Below are 13,326 nucleotides of genomic sequence, written 5' to 3' on the forward strand. Positions count from 1 at the left end.
CGTCCAACACAATATTCAATTTCAAAGGCATAAATCCCTACAACACACCCTCAACTAGGGCTTGCATTACAGACTCAAAAAGCCACCTAGCTACCCTAGCAACACCATCCAACTCACCACCTAGCAATGCCATGGGAGTGGCACTTAACTAGGAGGGGAGTAATGTTTACTGCAAAGCGAAGGAAGAGAAAAAAGAGGCATCAAGAGGAAAAGCGCAAGGTGAAAAAAAGGAAAAGGTGCCCTACAAGAGAGTGGGCCCGAAAAAAATCTAAAAGCATGGAAACAACCACTAAGAGTCCAAGACATAACCATGGAAGTTGCAAGAAGCCAAAAGCAAAAAGGTGCACCTTTAAATATAAAGGTGCATCTAAAACCTCTGTAAAAGAGCGCCAGGCTCCCTCCTGTGTAATTTGTAACCATGAACGGGCGGTAGGACTAAGCTAGGAAGTTAGGGCAAAGGGGAAAAAGAGCCTACGGTCGGCCATGTAAAAAGGGGATGGATGCCCATGGGATTTTAGGGCATGTATATGAAGTTCAAAAAGTGAATGAGAGCTCATTCTTTGGTGTGTGGAGAAGTGGACTCTTCTTCTTCTCTTCTTCTCTTCTTCTTGTTGCTTGCTTGAGCTTGTACTTGAAGGAGAGAGTGTGAGTGAGCGAGGGAGTGAGTGTGTGAGAGTGAGGAAACTTGGAGGTGAAGCCCTCCACCATCTCCTCTCTTTTTCTTCTCTTCTCTTCTCTTATCTTGCGCGTGGCTATGGAGGATGAAGCATGGAGAAAGAGGCTTCAGGATGCTTGAGCTTGCATCGAGAATCATGGAGCTACGAGTGTGTTTAAGAGAGGAGGCAACTCAATCGGACATTAAGGTAAGCTCACTACACTCTTAGAGAGGGATAGCGTGTCGGCTATGTGAGAGATAGCCATTAGTGTTTGCTTGAAACGCTTGAACAATAAGCGGTCCGTGGGTCTTGGAGGTTGAGCTTGAGCTCGCCACTACATTGGATATGCAAGGAGAGGGCGTTAGAGTACTCTGTGAGAGAATGCAACTGCCAAGTAGGATATCAATCAAAAAGTAAATGAAGGAGAACAAGCTTGGAGTCTCATCCCAAACGGCAAAACTAGGTACTAACCAACAAGAAGCACCAACCCAAGCATCGCCTTGCCAGGTTACCCATATTAGGCCTCGCACCATGACCTGTAGTGCCAAACAAGTGGAGAAATCTGTAAAGTAGAGAGACATGGTATATTTATGCATGATTTGGCCCATTGAGCAGGAGGTCACCAAGAAGCCTAAACTCCAAGTTGAAAATACAAAAGTGGAAGCGATACTTAAAAGTTAGAATGTGATGCCAACAAAACTACCCAAGGCCGTAGTGGGAGCTCACGCTCAACCGCCAAGACCCACAGACGGCTTATTGTTTCAAGCATTTCAAGAGAGCTCTAATGGCTATCTCTCACCTAGCCGACGCCATTGATCATACGAGTGTAGTGAACTTACCTCCATGCCAATCAAGTTACCTCCTCTACCACGTACTCCGGTAGCTCCACGATCCAAGTGCAAGCTTCAAGCAAGCTCCACGCTCCAAGCTCCATAGCCACGAGCAAAACAAGAAAAGAGAAGAGAAGAGAAGAGAAGAAGAGAGGAGAAGATGTTTTTGTTCAAAGTTCATAGATCTTTTCTTTTCATTGCAACTATTTATTCATCATTAAATGACCCACATGATCCTCCTCAACTCCAAGCATATGTCTCTCCCAAAAAATATGAGCCCCAAATTCAATCACCGCTACTATGGACCTTACTACATCACTCAAGTGCGGAACGAAGTAACATACAAGCTCAACCTGCCAGAAAGCATGTGTGTCCATAATGCATTTCATACGTCTTCTACGCAAGTTCTATCCCAACAATCAATGGGGGCGACACGTTCCACTTCACTCCAATGGCCCCTTCGAAGTAGCATTCCTTCGACGCCGTGAACACAAAGGGTACCCCAAGTACCTCACCAAGTGAAAAGGACACCCTCTCGAACACTCTCTCAAAGAAGCCACTTGGATTTTGAAAGCGGAGGCTCACAAACGTAGCAACAACGCCTTTGCCACCTAGCTCAAGGAGAATCCCAACAATTCTTTCAATGCCCCTTGAGTCATCACAAGACCTATGATAGACCTAGTAGTGCCTCCACTCAAATGTAATTGAGTCGAGGGTGGATTTGCATAGTAGTCAAAACAAACCAAAGCACCCAAAACACGGTAGATGGACAAACATTGACCAACTTGATAGGAAAAGATGTGTTAAGTCCTAGTGCGACAAACATTTACTGGTCTGATAGTAAAAGCTACATTAAAACCCCGCTAATGTGTCAAGTCCTAGACCAACAAACACTCACTAGCTTGTTAAAAGTTGTGTTAAGACCCCAAATTAGTCAAAGAACCTCCACCCTTAGATTGCTAAGGACAACAATCCAATATGCAAAGGTAAGTATAAGGGCTTTGTAGCTATTAGCATTTGTATTCTTCTAGCCGTGAGTTCACACACTTTATACCCTTCATATGCACTCATTTCATATATTGACTAAATCTTAGATGTTCTATGTGCATGTGTTTTTATACATATTGTTGGGGACATTACACACCTTCAAATTTATAATTGATCTTTTGAACCATAATAGCTTTGGCTAAATAAGCAATGAGGTGCGTTTTTTTTTTTAATGGACTCTTAAGGCTTTTCAGCAGAATTTGTTCATGGGTAATTACCATCCTTCACATAGCCCAGTTAGGGTGTGTTTATGTGTTATAGGAGGTCAAAGGTGCTGCACCTCTTGGCAGGACCAAAAAGAACCCTATTTTTCAAAGTTTGGCTGATGTGCCTCTGCATTTGAATAACTTTTAGCATAAATGTCAGTACTTTTGGAGTTCAAATAGTTTAATTAACAACTGCCATTAATAGACTAAATCATCCTATCACAAGGTGACATTTCAATTCCACAGTGGCTCAAAGATGCATGTGCATACATATCATTTCAATTGGCTCTTCATTTTCCATGCAAATGACTGGAAAGTTGGAATGTCTTTTGCTGACCGCAACCTCAAATCCCATGATAACAGATGGGTTCTCCTTAATACATGATGTCCTCTGTCATACACTTCTTGAGCCACTTTTATTAAGGACAACCAGCAAAACTGTCCCAACATCATGATGAAAACATGTTGACATGTTTGTATGCAAACAGAAGTATATGCAATCTCTTGCCCTGAGGACAATGCATACAATATGCACATAGAAGCACATATACATCAGAGACATGAATCAATTTACAGCTCTGCACTTCAATACATGTAGCAAAAAGATTAGAATACACCAAAGGATCTTATGAATGATCTAGCAGATTGGAGGAATGTACATACGGTCCAGCAAACTGGCCCACAATGATACGTGATTTAAGCAACTCATTTGTTGTCTTGGCGTGGGTAGTAAGGTGGCACCTGGTAAGGAGCTTGAGAATATGGAGGGTTTTGAGAAGACCCCGTATATGCAGGGGGAGGCTGAGATGCTGGATACGCAGTAGGATGTTGAGAAGACCCTGAATAAGCATTCATTGCAGCAGCATTATAATATGGACCTTGCCAGCCAGGATATGGTGGCTGAGTGTAATTCGGATTTGGTGGTGCAGTAGCTTGAGGATGGTAAGGAGCCACCCCGTGATTATGGCCAGGTGAGGAGTAATATGGAGGCTGAAGTACCTGGGCCCCCCCTGCATTAGTGCTTTGAGGGGCAGTGGAATGAGGTCCACCATAAGGGAAATATGTAAACTGAGAATTTTGTGGTGGATTATTATGATTAACTCGCTGAGCCTGGCTAGAAGCATAACTAGCTGGGCTGCTGTCTCTGAAGGACAACCCTGACATGTGACGCTGCAGATCATCAATCATATCTCGACCCTGAATTTCACGGGTCATTGCATAGTCATTGCATTGCTGCTTTAGGTTATTGATTGCATCCTGAACAGATACATAAAAGATGACATTAGCTCTCTTACAACTACAACGAGAGTACAAGATAGATTTTGCAACATTAAAAACCACAGGTGTGAACCTGAAGAGAGACATAAAATTTGATGCCTGCATTATTGATGTTATCCCGTATTTCACGATACTTTGTAACAGCTGCCACAATTTGCCTGATAGCTCGATCATGGGATGCTGGAAATAAGAACAGAAACACAAAGCATATGATAAGATTATCTTTTTCATGGCAGTAAGAATGCAACTTTCCAGCATTGCAAATATGAACCACCAAGACTTGAGCACCATAATAAGTCTGTGACACAGTCAAAATCATCATTGGATGGAAGTTGATGCTCACCCTTGAAATCTTCCAAGTTAAATACTACTGAAAAAGCATCATTTTGCATCTGTAATTCAAAATAAGTGGACATCAATATAGCATCATAATAGCTTGTAAGATTCAATGCACAGCAATTTGAAACAAGGTTCACAAAAGCTGAATACTAGTGAACACATGCCAAGCTCCAATACTGTCCTAACTGTTCACTCGATCTCAAAACAGTAAGACTAATGCAATCGAAAGATTTGAGAAACTAAAGATTATCTATATTTTTAATAACGTACAATCCGACCCCAAAAGGGAAAATTGGAAACAAGATTGAAGAACTACACTACTTAAAAGCTTACCTTTATCTGACGAAGCAACTTTTCTTGTGCTTCAACATTCTTACTAACTTCTTGGCAGATCTGATCATACTTTCCGAGTTCTTTCTTGAAGAGATCCTCATATGATCCCGATGTAGTCATCAGTTTTGGCAATATATTGTCCTGCCACAAGCCACAACTTTCAGTTAGACGTATTTTACTTTTCTACCCAGAGAGAGGACTGCATTGAACAAAGTTGCAGCAAACCTTTCGCTTCATCTCCTTCAACATATCTTCAAGTCCAGCTCGCTGTGAACCCAATAACTCCAATTGACCCTACAAGGGAAGCAGTTATGCTCAGATATAGCAGACAAAGAGTCCTGACAAAAAAACTGAGAAGCATTTCAATCCTAGCAACAAAGTTGAGTATCTTTCTATTCAAGCATAAGAAATGCTCGCACATTCAACACATGAACGAGAATAACATTTGCAGACCAACAGCACATCTAAACCTACTAATTCCTGAGTCGAAAAACAACTTGATTGAGTAGGGTAACAGGTTAAAGTCAACATACCAAACTCTGCTTCAAAGAACCCACAATTGCATCTTCATTGCCATCTAAAGAAAGTATAGGCCGACTTAGTGATGGAAGAGCTGATTCTATCTGCACATTAACCACACAGAGGATGATTAAAAAAAAGGAACATTAAAAACAATCCCTCTGCCTTTGTACTTTGTAACCTTCATCCAAGCACTTTACCCAGTTCACAATGAACAATATTAAGCTCATGGAGATGGCCTCATTTATGCCACAATCAGCATTTTATTTCTTAGGGACAGAAATCCTATAGAGGTGTGTACATTATGCAACGCAATCCAAACATACCCAGACATTTAATAGCTTTTCAGGGTGCTGATTGTGAACCTGAAATATGAGATCCAAAAGGCCAATTCAAGTTCCTTCATAGGTCTCTCATCCCCCCCGATTACAAAGTTGAAATAATACAGTTAACTACACTACTTGTCTATACTGAGATAGCCTAATTTCTGCGGGAGTTGAATGTAACTTGGCACCTGTTCGCATTCACTACCATCCCCTTGACTTAATCTCATGGTCTAGCTCTCTAGTGAGTTATTCTCCAAATGTTCAGTCATCGGTATTTATGGATATGGACAGAGATGCAGAATTATCAGGAAACCAGAGACTCAGAAAGTCCATGTCTCTTTGCTTCTGGAGCCTTTTCCGTTTTCTTCTAGCCCTCCCTGCTCTCTCTATATTCCATTTCTCTTTTTGTGGGGCTAGGGGAACAAATGGCATGGTGATGTGCTGCTTAGCCAGGTGAGTCCCACATTTTGCCCAGCTATTAACTGGTCCAAACATACAAGAGAATGTTTAATTTGGTGTTCTACAAGAATATAAATATGCAATACCATCTGGACTTTCCAATAAGATCTACCACGTCTAGCCAGCTGCTGGAAACACCTTCAGATTTGACAAGCCTAGGGAATCCTGGAAAACAACAATTATGTGGAACTCTGAACCATTTTTTCCCTGGTGACATGTGGTGGGTTTCTGGAACAGGGACAGAAATGGGGATGGGAGAGGGGGCTCTAACATTGTGAGCGGGACAGAGACAGTACAGAGAGGATGGACTGGGACGGGAATCTAGAAAATGGCCATCCCATGTTACTATGCTTTTTTTGTTTCTTTAAGCTGCCTTGCACTAATATATGTGATAAATAAGTGTGTACGTGGAACAGATTACCATTCACACAGTTCTTGTGAGTCAAACTACACTTTGAAACTTACTGGTTTTCCTTTTAAAAGAACGGGCAGGTTTCAAGAGAATAACACCAAATATAGAAACATTGTCGCCTTACAGGTTTTGCATCAAGTACTGACATTAAGGCCCAATTGTCCTTAATTGTGCGCTCTATTCTCGCATCCATGTCCGCAGCTTGTTTCATCTTTGCAGCAAAACTGTTCAAACGATCATGAAAACTCTTCGTCAGTGTGCTTGACTGAGGCCTTGTCCAGCGAGTTCCAAATTGTGCCCTATACTGTGCATCCTCCCGGGATTCCTTCTGCAGTATTTCCTCAGTTTGTACTAGCAGCTCTTGACTGACTCGTCGCAAATCCTGCAATTGCCGCATCTCAGCTTCCAAACCTGAAGGCCCTCCATCCAACTGGACAGCCTCCACATCGTTCCTGAGATCCTCAGGGAGCATGGCACTCCCCTCAAGTGCGTGAAGAGATTCTGGAAGATTCATCTCTTTGAGTTTCACCCTAGTAATTTCACTTTCTTGCTGCAGCTTCTCTGTTTGTGTTCTGATTATATCATCCAGCATTTCAGTGTATCTTGAGAGAGCCTTTGCACTGCTATCTGGAACAAGACTTGCAAACATCTTTTCTTTGCTCGCATCCAGCACATCAAGCAAATTGAAAGGCTTCACTAATGAAGCTGATGGTAATGGAGCTAATGAGTTTGCAGGGGGCACTCTCATTAAATACACACGGTCATTCTCCTTTTTGGCTTGCTCAAGATTGAGATTGACATTTGCTTCTAGTTTGGATACCGCATCAAGAAGAGGACTGACAACACCTCTTCCTGATTTCTTTGCAGTTGCCAGAGCATTGCTTGCAACAGTCAACCGAGCTATCTCTTCCGCTATATCCTCCTTATCATGGAGCTCTAACGCTACTCTGTAACAGGCCTCACCATGAAACTGAGCTGCCTTCAGTTGCACATGAGCAACCCAAGCCCGATCAAAGTGTTGGTTGAGAGGAGGAAGTATTAAAGCCGCATGTGCTTCTTCATAGTATAAGCTTACCTGCCTTGCAATTTTCCCACATAGTAAGGAAGGCTTTTGATCAGCTATTGCCTTCTCAAAAAAGCATTCTTGAGCTTGAGCAAGCATCAGCCGCTCAAGCATACCTGCAGACTCAACTGAGATATCAGAAGTAGAGTTATTTCCAGATGCTTTCATGGAGATGTTGTCTCTAAGGTATGCAAACGCTCCTGCAGAAGCCTGGAAACAATTACAAGCTTGCTTGATGCCAGTGGCAGTTGAACGATCTGCATTCAGAGCAATTTGGCTCTGTACAGCACCCAGATTGAAGATGATCGAGGCTTTCTCAAAATGTATGTTTTGTTGGGTTGCTTTTTTCCCTTGCTTAAAAGCATCAAACCATGTGAAAGATATGGTATTTACATGCTCTTTCTCATTCGATATGGGAAACCGTGACTCCATCACACACAGTGCTCTGAAATACCTCTGCAGCAGATCCCTTCGGGCCTCCAGTGAATCAGATGCCTTCTCCACTTCATTGCGCATCTGTTGCACCATCTGCAAATCTTCCTCATTGTCGACTGCATCTCTTTCTCCATAATGCTGCACAATGTACTGACGCAAGGGTTTGTAGAGATCAACAGAATTGGTCCTCTTTTCATGCACGGCAAGCATGACATTTATCGTGATTGATGGGGCTGCCATTTCGATAGCTCAATCTTCAATTTTACTTTGGTATTCTGCAAAGCAAACCGCAAAAGGGAGGGGGGGGGGGGGGGGGATTAACAAACTAACTAACGGTCCTTATCAGACTGTGCCAAGAGCGTAAGGGTGCTTGGGGACACATAGCTGCACAGATAAAAGAAAAAGAATCACCAGCAAAAAGACTCGGTAATTGATACCTAGAGAGCTTAAAGCTAGAGCAAAATCGATTCGGGACGCCTTTGGTAGAAAATCTGACAATATAGACTCAATATCAAACTCCAGTTTTGCTCTTCGAATCAGGAACAATAGAGCTATGAATGCTCATCGTGCCAGATTGTAAAATTTAAGGAAACAGGGGTAAGAGGAGTAATCGACTGACCTGTGAAAATGCGTTTGCAGTGTCGCAAGAATACCAAGTTATCGGATCGTGACCAAAAGCCCTAGACAAAACTCTCAGAGTCGATACTTCCGGGGCAAGCAACAGGATCGCGAACGGTATCGATGCAGGATCGGAGAACGTGAGCCTCGCAGATCGTACAGATGGATGTGAGAGAGGACGACCAGGCGGGGGAAAAGAGTATCAGGATTCAGGAATCCATTCTCTCTCGCGCTCTCTCTCGGACCTCGTAGAAATGTAATGGGCGAGCACAGAGCGACCGACACAGGAGCAAGAACGCGCAAGCGTTTTGCTTTTACGGCATATAATAATCCTTCCTGGACGATCGACCCCTCAAAAGAAAAGTAAAATTTAGAGTCTTATAGTGACTATATCTTTCCATTTTCTGATAATAATAAACTCTCGATTTTAAATCTTCATTTTAATGGGTTTTTATTTTAAAATCAAACCTTTGGCTCCAAGAAAACTTAAGCTCACCATTGATGATTGGGGCCGGAACAGGTCAATCGACCTTGGAAGATGGACTTGCAACTCAATGAGTTGAAGGTCTAGACACAGGTCAAGTACCCTACCATTTTGGCATTTGCAAGTGGCACCAAAACACAATAGCGTCGTCTCAGGAGAGAGACCACCATTTTGAGAGACGAGAGACCACCATAACCGAATCATAATCTACCACCCCATGTTTACTTGCATTGATAGTCCAAGTACCTCTTGATTTAGATGTACTCTCTCAACTCTCTTTTACCCTTGAATTTGCGGAGGTCAAATCAATAAGTCCAAGCAAAATGTTCCTAATCTCCACTTCCACAACTTGCACAAGTAAATTTTTATTGCGCGTGTGGCATGGCTCTTATTATGTTTTCTTCATTGTTGTTATAATACATGTGTGCCATTACGAATAAAGGTGTCTACATCACCTACCAAAGGTAACGAAAAGTCTTAGAGCCCCTTTTCACCTAGGGCTTCAAGGGGCAAAAGAGAAGTCTTAGAGTGAAAAATAGCTTCTAAGGTGGGACTACAAAACAACAAAAACAAAAGTAGGGATATAAATGAAGCAACTCTCAAAAGGGTTTTCAAAAGCCTCATTAGTTATTCTACCATTGGGTGAAAGCTCTTGGCATCGTAATAATTTTCAAAGCACCTATAGTTTGAAGGTACCAAAGAACACCTCTCAGTGCTTCAAGTCCCTGAGCCCTTACTAGCACTATGGTCTGACATCTTAGCTAGGCATTTGTAGCATAATGTTTCCTCTATATGCCCTAGGTGAGAAGAGGCTTTTAGTTCATGGCTTACCCTCAAAACACTTGTTGTTTCTATTGCTCTAATCATTGAGCAACTACATCAAGTCGCATTTTCTTCACTATTCTCTATAATCAATGCTGAAAAGGTCTAACCACATGGCATCTTTCATCTTAGGCCTTTGCATGTCAATGCACATGTCGGACAAGAGGTTGCCTATGACATCATGGTCCACACGAGTTTAGAGAAGATGGTGGTACTATAGCAAAAGCTTAAGAGGCGGGAGATGGGATGGATGATTGGACTTCACTTCTACCCAAAAGCAAGCAATCTTCTCCTATGAACTAGCAACTCAGCTCATGGTAACCAAAAGCTATGTGGTCATCCTATGTGTTTATGTATAAGCTAATTTCCATTTTCTTGAGAATGCTAGCATAAAGCAAAGCAACTAATTTGTAATTTTTTGTGGCCCTTCTAGTCACAAAGACAATGGCATATGGTGGATTAGGACCGAGTTACAACCTCCAAGGATGAGCGAGGATGAGTTCTTGAACCACTTTACATTAAGGTGGCAAGATTCAACTTCTCTTACCTCAAGAGATTGCAAGAGGGGCCACAGAGAGAGAGAGAGAGAGAGAGAGAGAGAGAGAGAGAGAGAGAGAGAGAGAGAGAGAGAGAGAGAGAGAGAGAGAGAGAGAGAGAGAGAGAGAGAGAGAGAGAGAGAGAGAGAGAGTGTGTGTGTGTGTGTGTGTGTGTGTGTGTGTGTGTGTGTGTGTGTGTGTGTGTAAAAGAAAGAGAAGAAAAGAAGGAGAGCAATAGTCACACACACACACACACGAAGGAAAAAGAAAGAAAGAGTGAGGGAGGGAGAGAAGGAAAGAGAGAAAGGGAAGGGAGAGAGTGAGTAAGTGAGTGAAAGTAAGTAGGAGATACTCACTTATGAATCTAAATCCTCTCTTTTCCAAAGATGTAAAAAATTCACAATAACTTTACTTAGTCTAAGTTGTCCTTTGAACTAATCTAGGGGTTGATATATATAGTAATTGTAATATGTTCTTGCTCATATTTTGCCAAATCATTATCAAGCTTCCCTAGGTAAAACAACAACTCTCATCTTTTGCAATAGTGTACCCATCCCTCCAATCATACTATGAAAATCTATCATTTCGTATTGATATGACATTTGAACACGAGGTGTAGATCTGGAATGTTCAAGAGCTGCAATGCCATGATGTTCAATACCCATACAACACTAGCCATCTATTGCTACCATTGCTATTGTCATGTTGATTGAATGCTAGAAATTGATGAAGAGATGGCAACACATCTGCATGAAGGCTATGATAGTAGTTAGGAAATATGCCTTATGCATTTACAATTGGTAGCTTGATGTATACTATGGTAGTTGCATGTCAAGAAATTGCATATGTGTTGGGAGTGGTTATCAAGTCAATGGCAAACCCTAGTAAGAAGCATTGCAAGGTAGTGAAGAGCATCATGATATATGTGAATAGTACTGGGGATATATGCATCTACTTTGAAAGGAAGCATATATCTATCATTGGTTATGTAGTTGAAGGGGTTATAAGGAATGTAAACAGAAGGAAGTCTACAAAACGATTTGTTTTCACATTCATATGAGGTGAACATTCATGGATCTCTCAATTGTAGGAATGCACACCCTTGGGTAGTATCTTCATGCATTTCTCTCCCTCAAAGGCTTGTTGGCCTTTAAGTGGGAGGTTTTTGGGCAAAGGCCAATGGCCTATGAGGGACTCAACATCCCTTGTATATATACACATTGTACATTCACATACAAGTGGAGGTAATAGAGAATAAGTTGCTGATAGATATAAGATTCTAATTCTAAGAAGAGGATTTTTCACATCATGTTCAAGACATTTATGCATACTATTATGGATTCTCTATATTATATTCAAGATGACTAAGCATTCATCACATAATGCATCTATAACCCTTCTACACATGATCCGCATCTAACATATTCTAATCCTATTATTTGATAATATTTGTGCTATTAACATGTTCATCATCTTAGGGAGTTGTTTTTCTTTTTGAGGAATAGTACTACACATACTTCCAAAATAGTACTTTATGGACTAGGCATAAAAAGAACTCCTTTGTTACATTTAGGTATGAGAGATGTACAATTAGTGATCATGAGATGATTGCATGTTGTTCCTTCCAAGACCTTGTGACGTGGGATTTACAAGGCGAATGTTTATTGGAGGGTTGTGAATAACTCATGCATTATTATTTCTACTGCTACATTGTGATGCTAAGTCCTAACATGCATCTTTGTGTACTTCACATATTGGGTAGTGTTCTAAGGTTTGTTGCTCTCCTTAGTAAGATTTCCTATGAAACTTCAATGCACTATATTTAAGGCACAAATTTCTTTAAAAGTTAAGAGTGAATCCTTTGAAATACAAGCCATAAAACAAGGTACTTGCTTCCAAGTTCAAGCCTTAATATAAGATATGGATGCATGAACCACTCAACTAAATGTTGTTATCCCAGTGTGGCTTTTAGTTTTTCTATATTAGTAAAAGGATTTGCTAGATTGGTTTTGAGATTGTTAGGAGTAGGAAGTGTTAGGAACTACATTTTTTAGTGACATCATGTAGGCCAACTTTCGAATCAGAATTTGGAGAAAACTTGTAGTCGAGGTGATCCAGTGTCCCAATCATGGTGGTATTTCAAGTAGTGTGGGACTCTTGTTGGTAGTTTTGGTGATTCAAAGCAATGATAAACACAAATTAGCTCATTTAGAATTAGGCAATAGTCAAAATAAACAATGTCTTTGAAAACTAGATATGGTTCCATTAAGTGGGTCAAAATTTATCCAGTCACTCCAAGTAGTCACTAGGACAAAGTACATGGTTCCACTCGTGGGGTTTGGTCCTTTGATTTTGTACTAGCTCTATTCTAGTCTTATGAACTTTAGACAACACTTGGATTGGATAGTTGGTGGATTCTAGAGACAATTCCATGAGGTTAGGTCCTAAAATGTATCGCACTCTAAGAGGTCACAAAAATCACTTGAGCTAATAAGGAAACTACTTATTGCACTTTGTATAGGTCTTGTCTAAGAAATTTGAGTATTCAAGATAGTGCTACAATGGCCTTATTTGTCTTGGATTACAATGGCACTAGAATTACACTTGGGTTGAAAATCAGAGATTGCTTTGTGATCTAGGGTCCCATATTGTGCCTAGCTTTAGTGGCATGGCCCTTATGGTGGATTTTAGGCAAGCACACAAGTCTAATGATTATATAGTCACCTTCATACTATCATGATTGGTGATACACGGTTCACATTCTATATCTCATATGTGAACCTTGCTTTGAGAAGCTTATCCAATTCTTCTCGTACAAGATGCACATACCTTGGGTTCATTGCATAGGGTCTTTGTTTCATGGGTTTGACATTTGGTAATATTGGGATAGTATGGGTGAGCACATGTGGTGGTACTCTGTTAAGATCAATGTAATTCCATGCGAACACGTTTTGGAATTCTAA

At 41.2% G+C, this 13,326-nt stretch overlaps 1 protein-coding gene across 3 annotated transcripts; it reads right to left on the reverse strand.

Annotated features, from left to right (window-relative positions):
- Window positions 1–3,287: 3,287 nt before the first annotated feature.
- LOC148029356 (Endosomal targeting BRO1-like domain-containing protein) lies at window positions 3,288–8,862 on the reverse strand. Of its 3 annotated transcripts, none has more exons than XM_087688148.1 (9): window positions 8,523–8,862; window positions 8,341–8,380; window positions 6,530–8,178; window positions 5,223–5,312; window positions 4,915–4,983; window positions 4,690–4,830; window positions 4,361–4,409; window positions 4,091–4,197; window positions 3,288–3,996 (listed from the first exon to the last, which is right to left on the reverse strand). In XM_087688148.1, the coding sequence occupies exons 3-9, from the start codon at window positions 8,141–8,143 to the stop codon at window positions 3,445–3,447; spliced, it is 2,622 nt and encodes an 873-aa protein (XP_087544274.1). In that variant the 5' UTR covers window positions 8,144–8,178; window positions 8,341–8,380; window positions 8,523–8,862; the 3' UTR covers window positions 3,288–3,444. The 3 variants fall into 3 exon arrangements, with proteins under 3 accessions (XP_087544274.1, XP_087544272.1, XP_087544273.1); XM_087688146.1 differs by having other exon boundaries at window positions 8,341–8,394; XM_087688147.1 differs by having other exon boundaries at window positions 8,315–8,394.
- Between the last annotated feature and the right edge of the window lie 4,464 nt (window positions 8,863–13,326).

The sequence above is a fragment of the Lygodium microphyllum genome, chromosome 11, assembly GCF_053477565.2.
Source record: "Lygodium microphyllum isolate KBCC chromosome 11, Lygodium_microphyllum_v1.1.10, whole genome shotgun sequence".
Classification (NCBI taxonomy): Eukaryota; Viridiplantae; Streptophyta; class Polypodiopsida; order Schizaeales; family Lygodiaceae; genus Lygodium; species Lygodium microphyllum.

What these genes read in the sequence shown, in the direction of transcription:
- LOC148029356 (XM_087688148.1), bottom strand. Translation starts at nt 8,143, where the DNA reads ATGGCAGCCCCATCAATCACGATAAATGTCATGCTTGCCGTGCATGAA. An exon ending in CAGTACTTGATGCAAAACCT is followed by an intron (nt 5,313 to 6,529) that starts GTAAGGCGACAA and finishes GTTAATGTGCAG; the next exon opens with ATAGAATCAGCTCTTCCATC. An exon ending in AATTTTATGTCTCTCTTCAG is followed by an intron (nt 3,997 to 4,090) that starts GTTCACACCTGT and finishes GTATCTGTTCAG; the next exon opens with GATGCAATCAATAACCTAAA.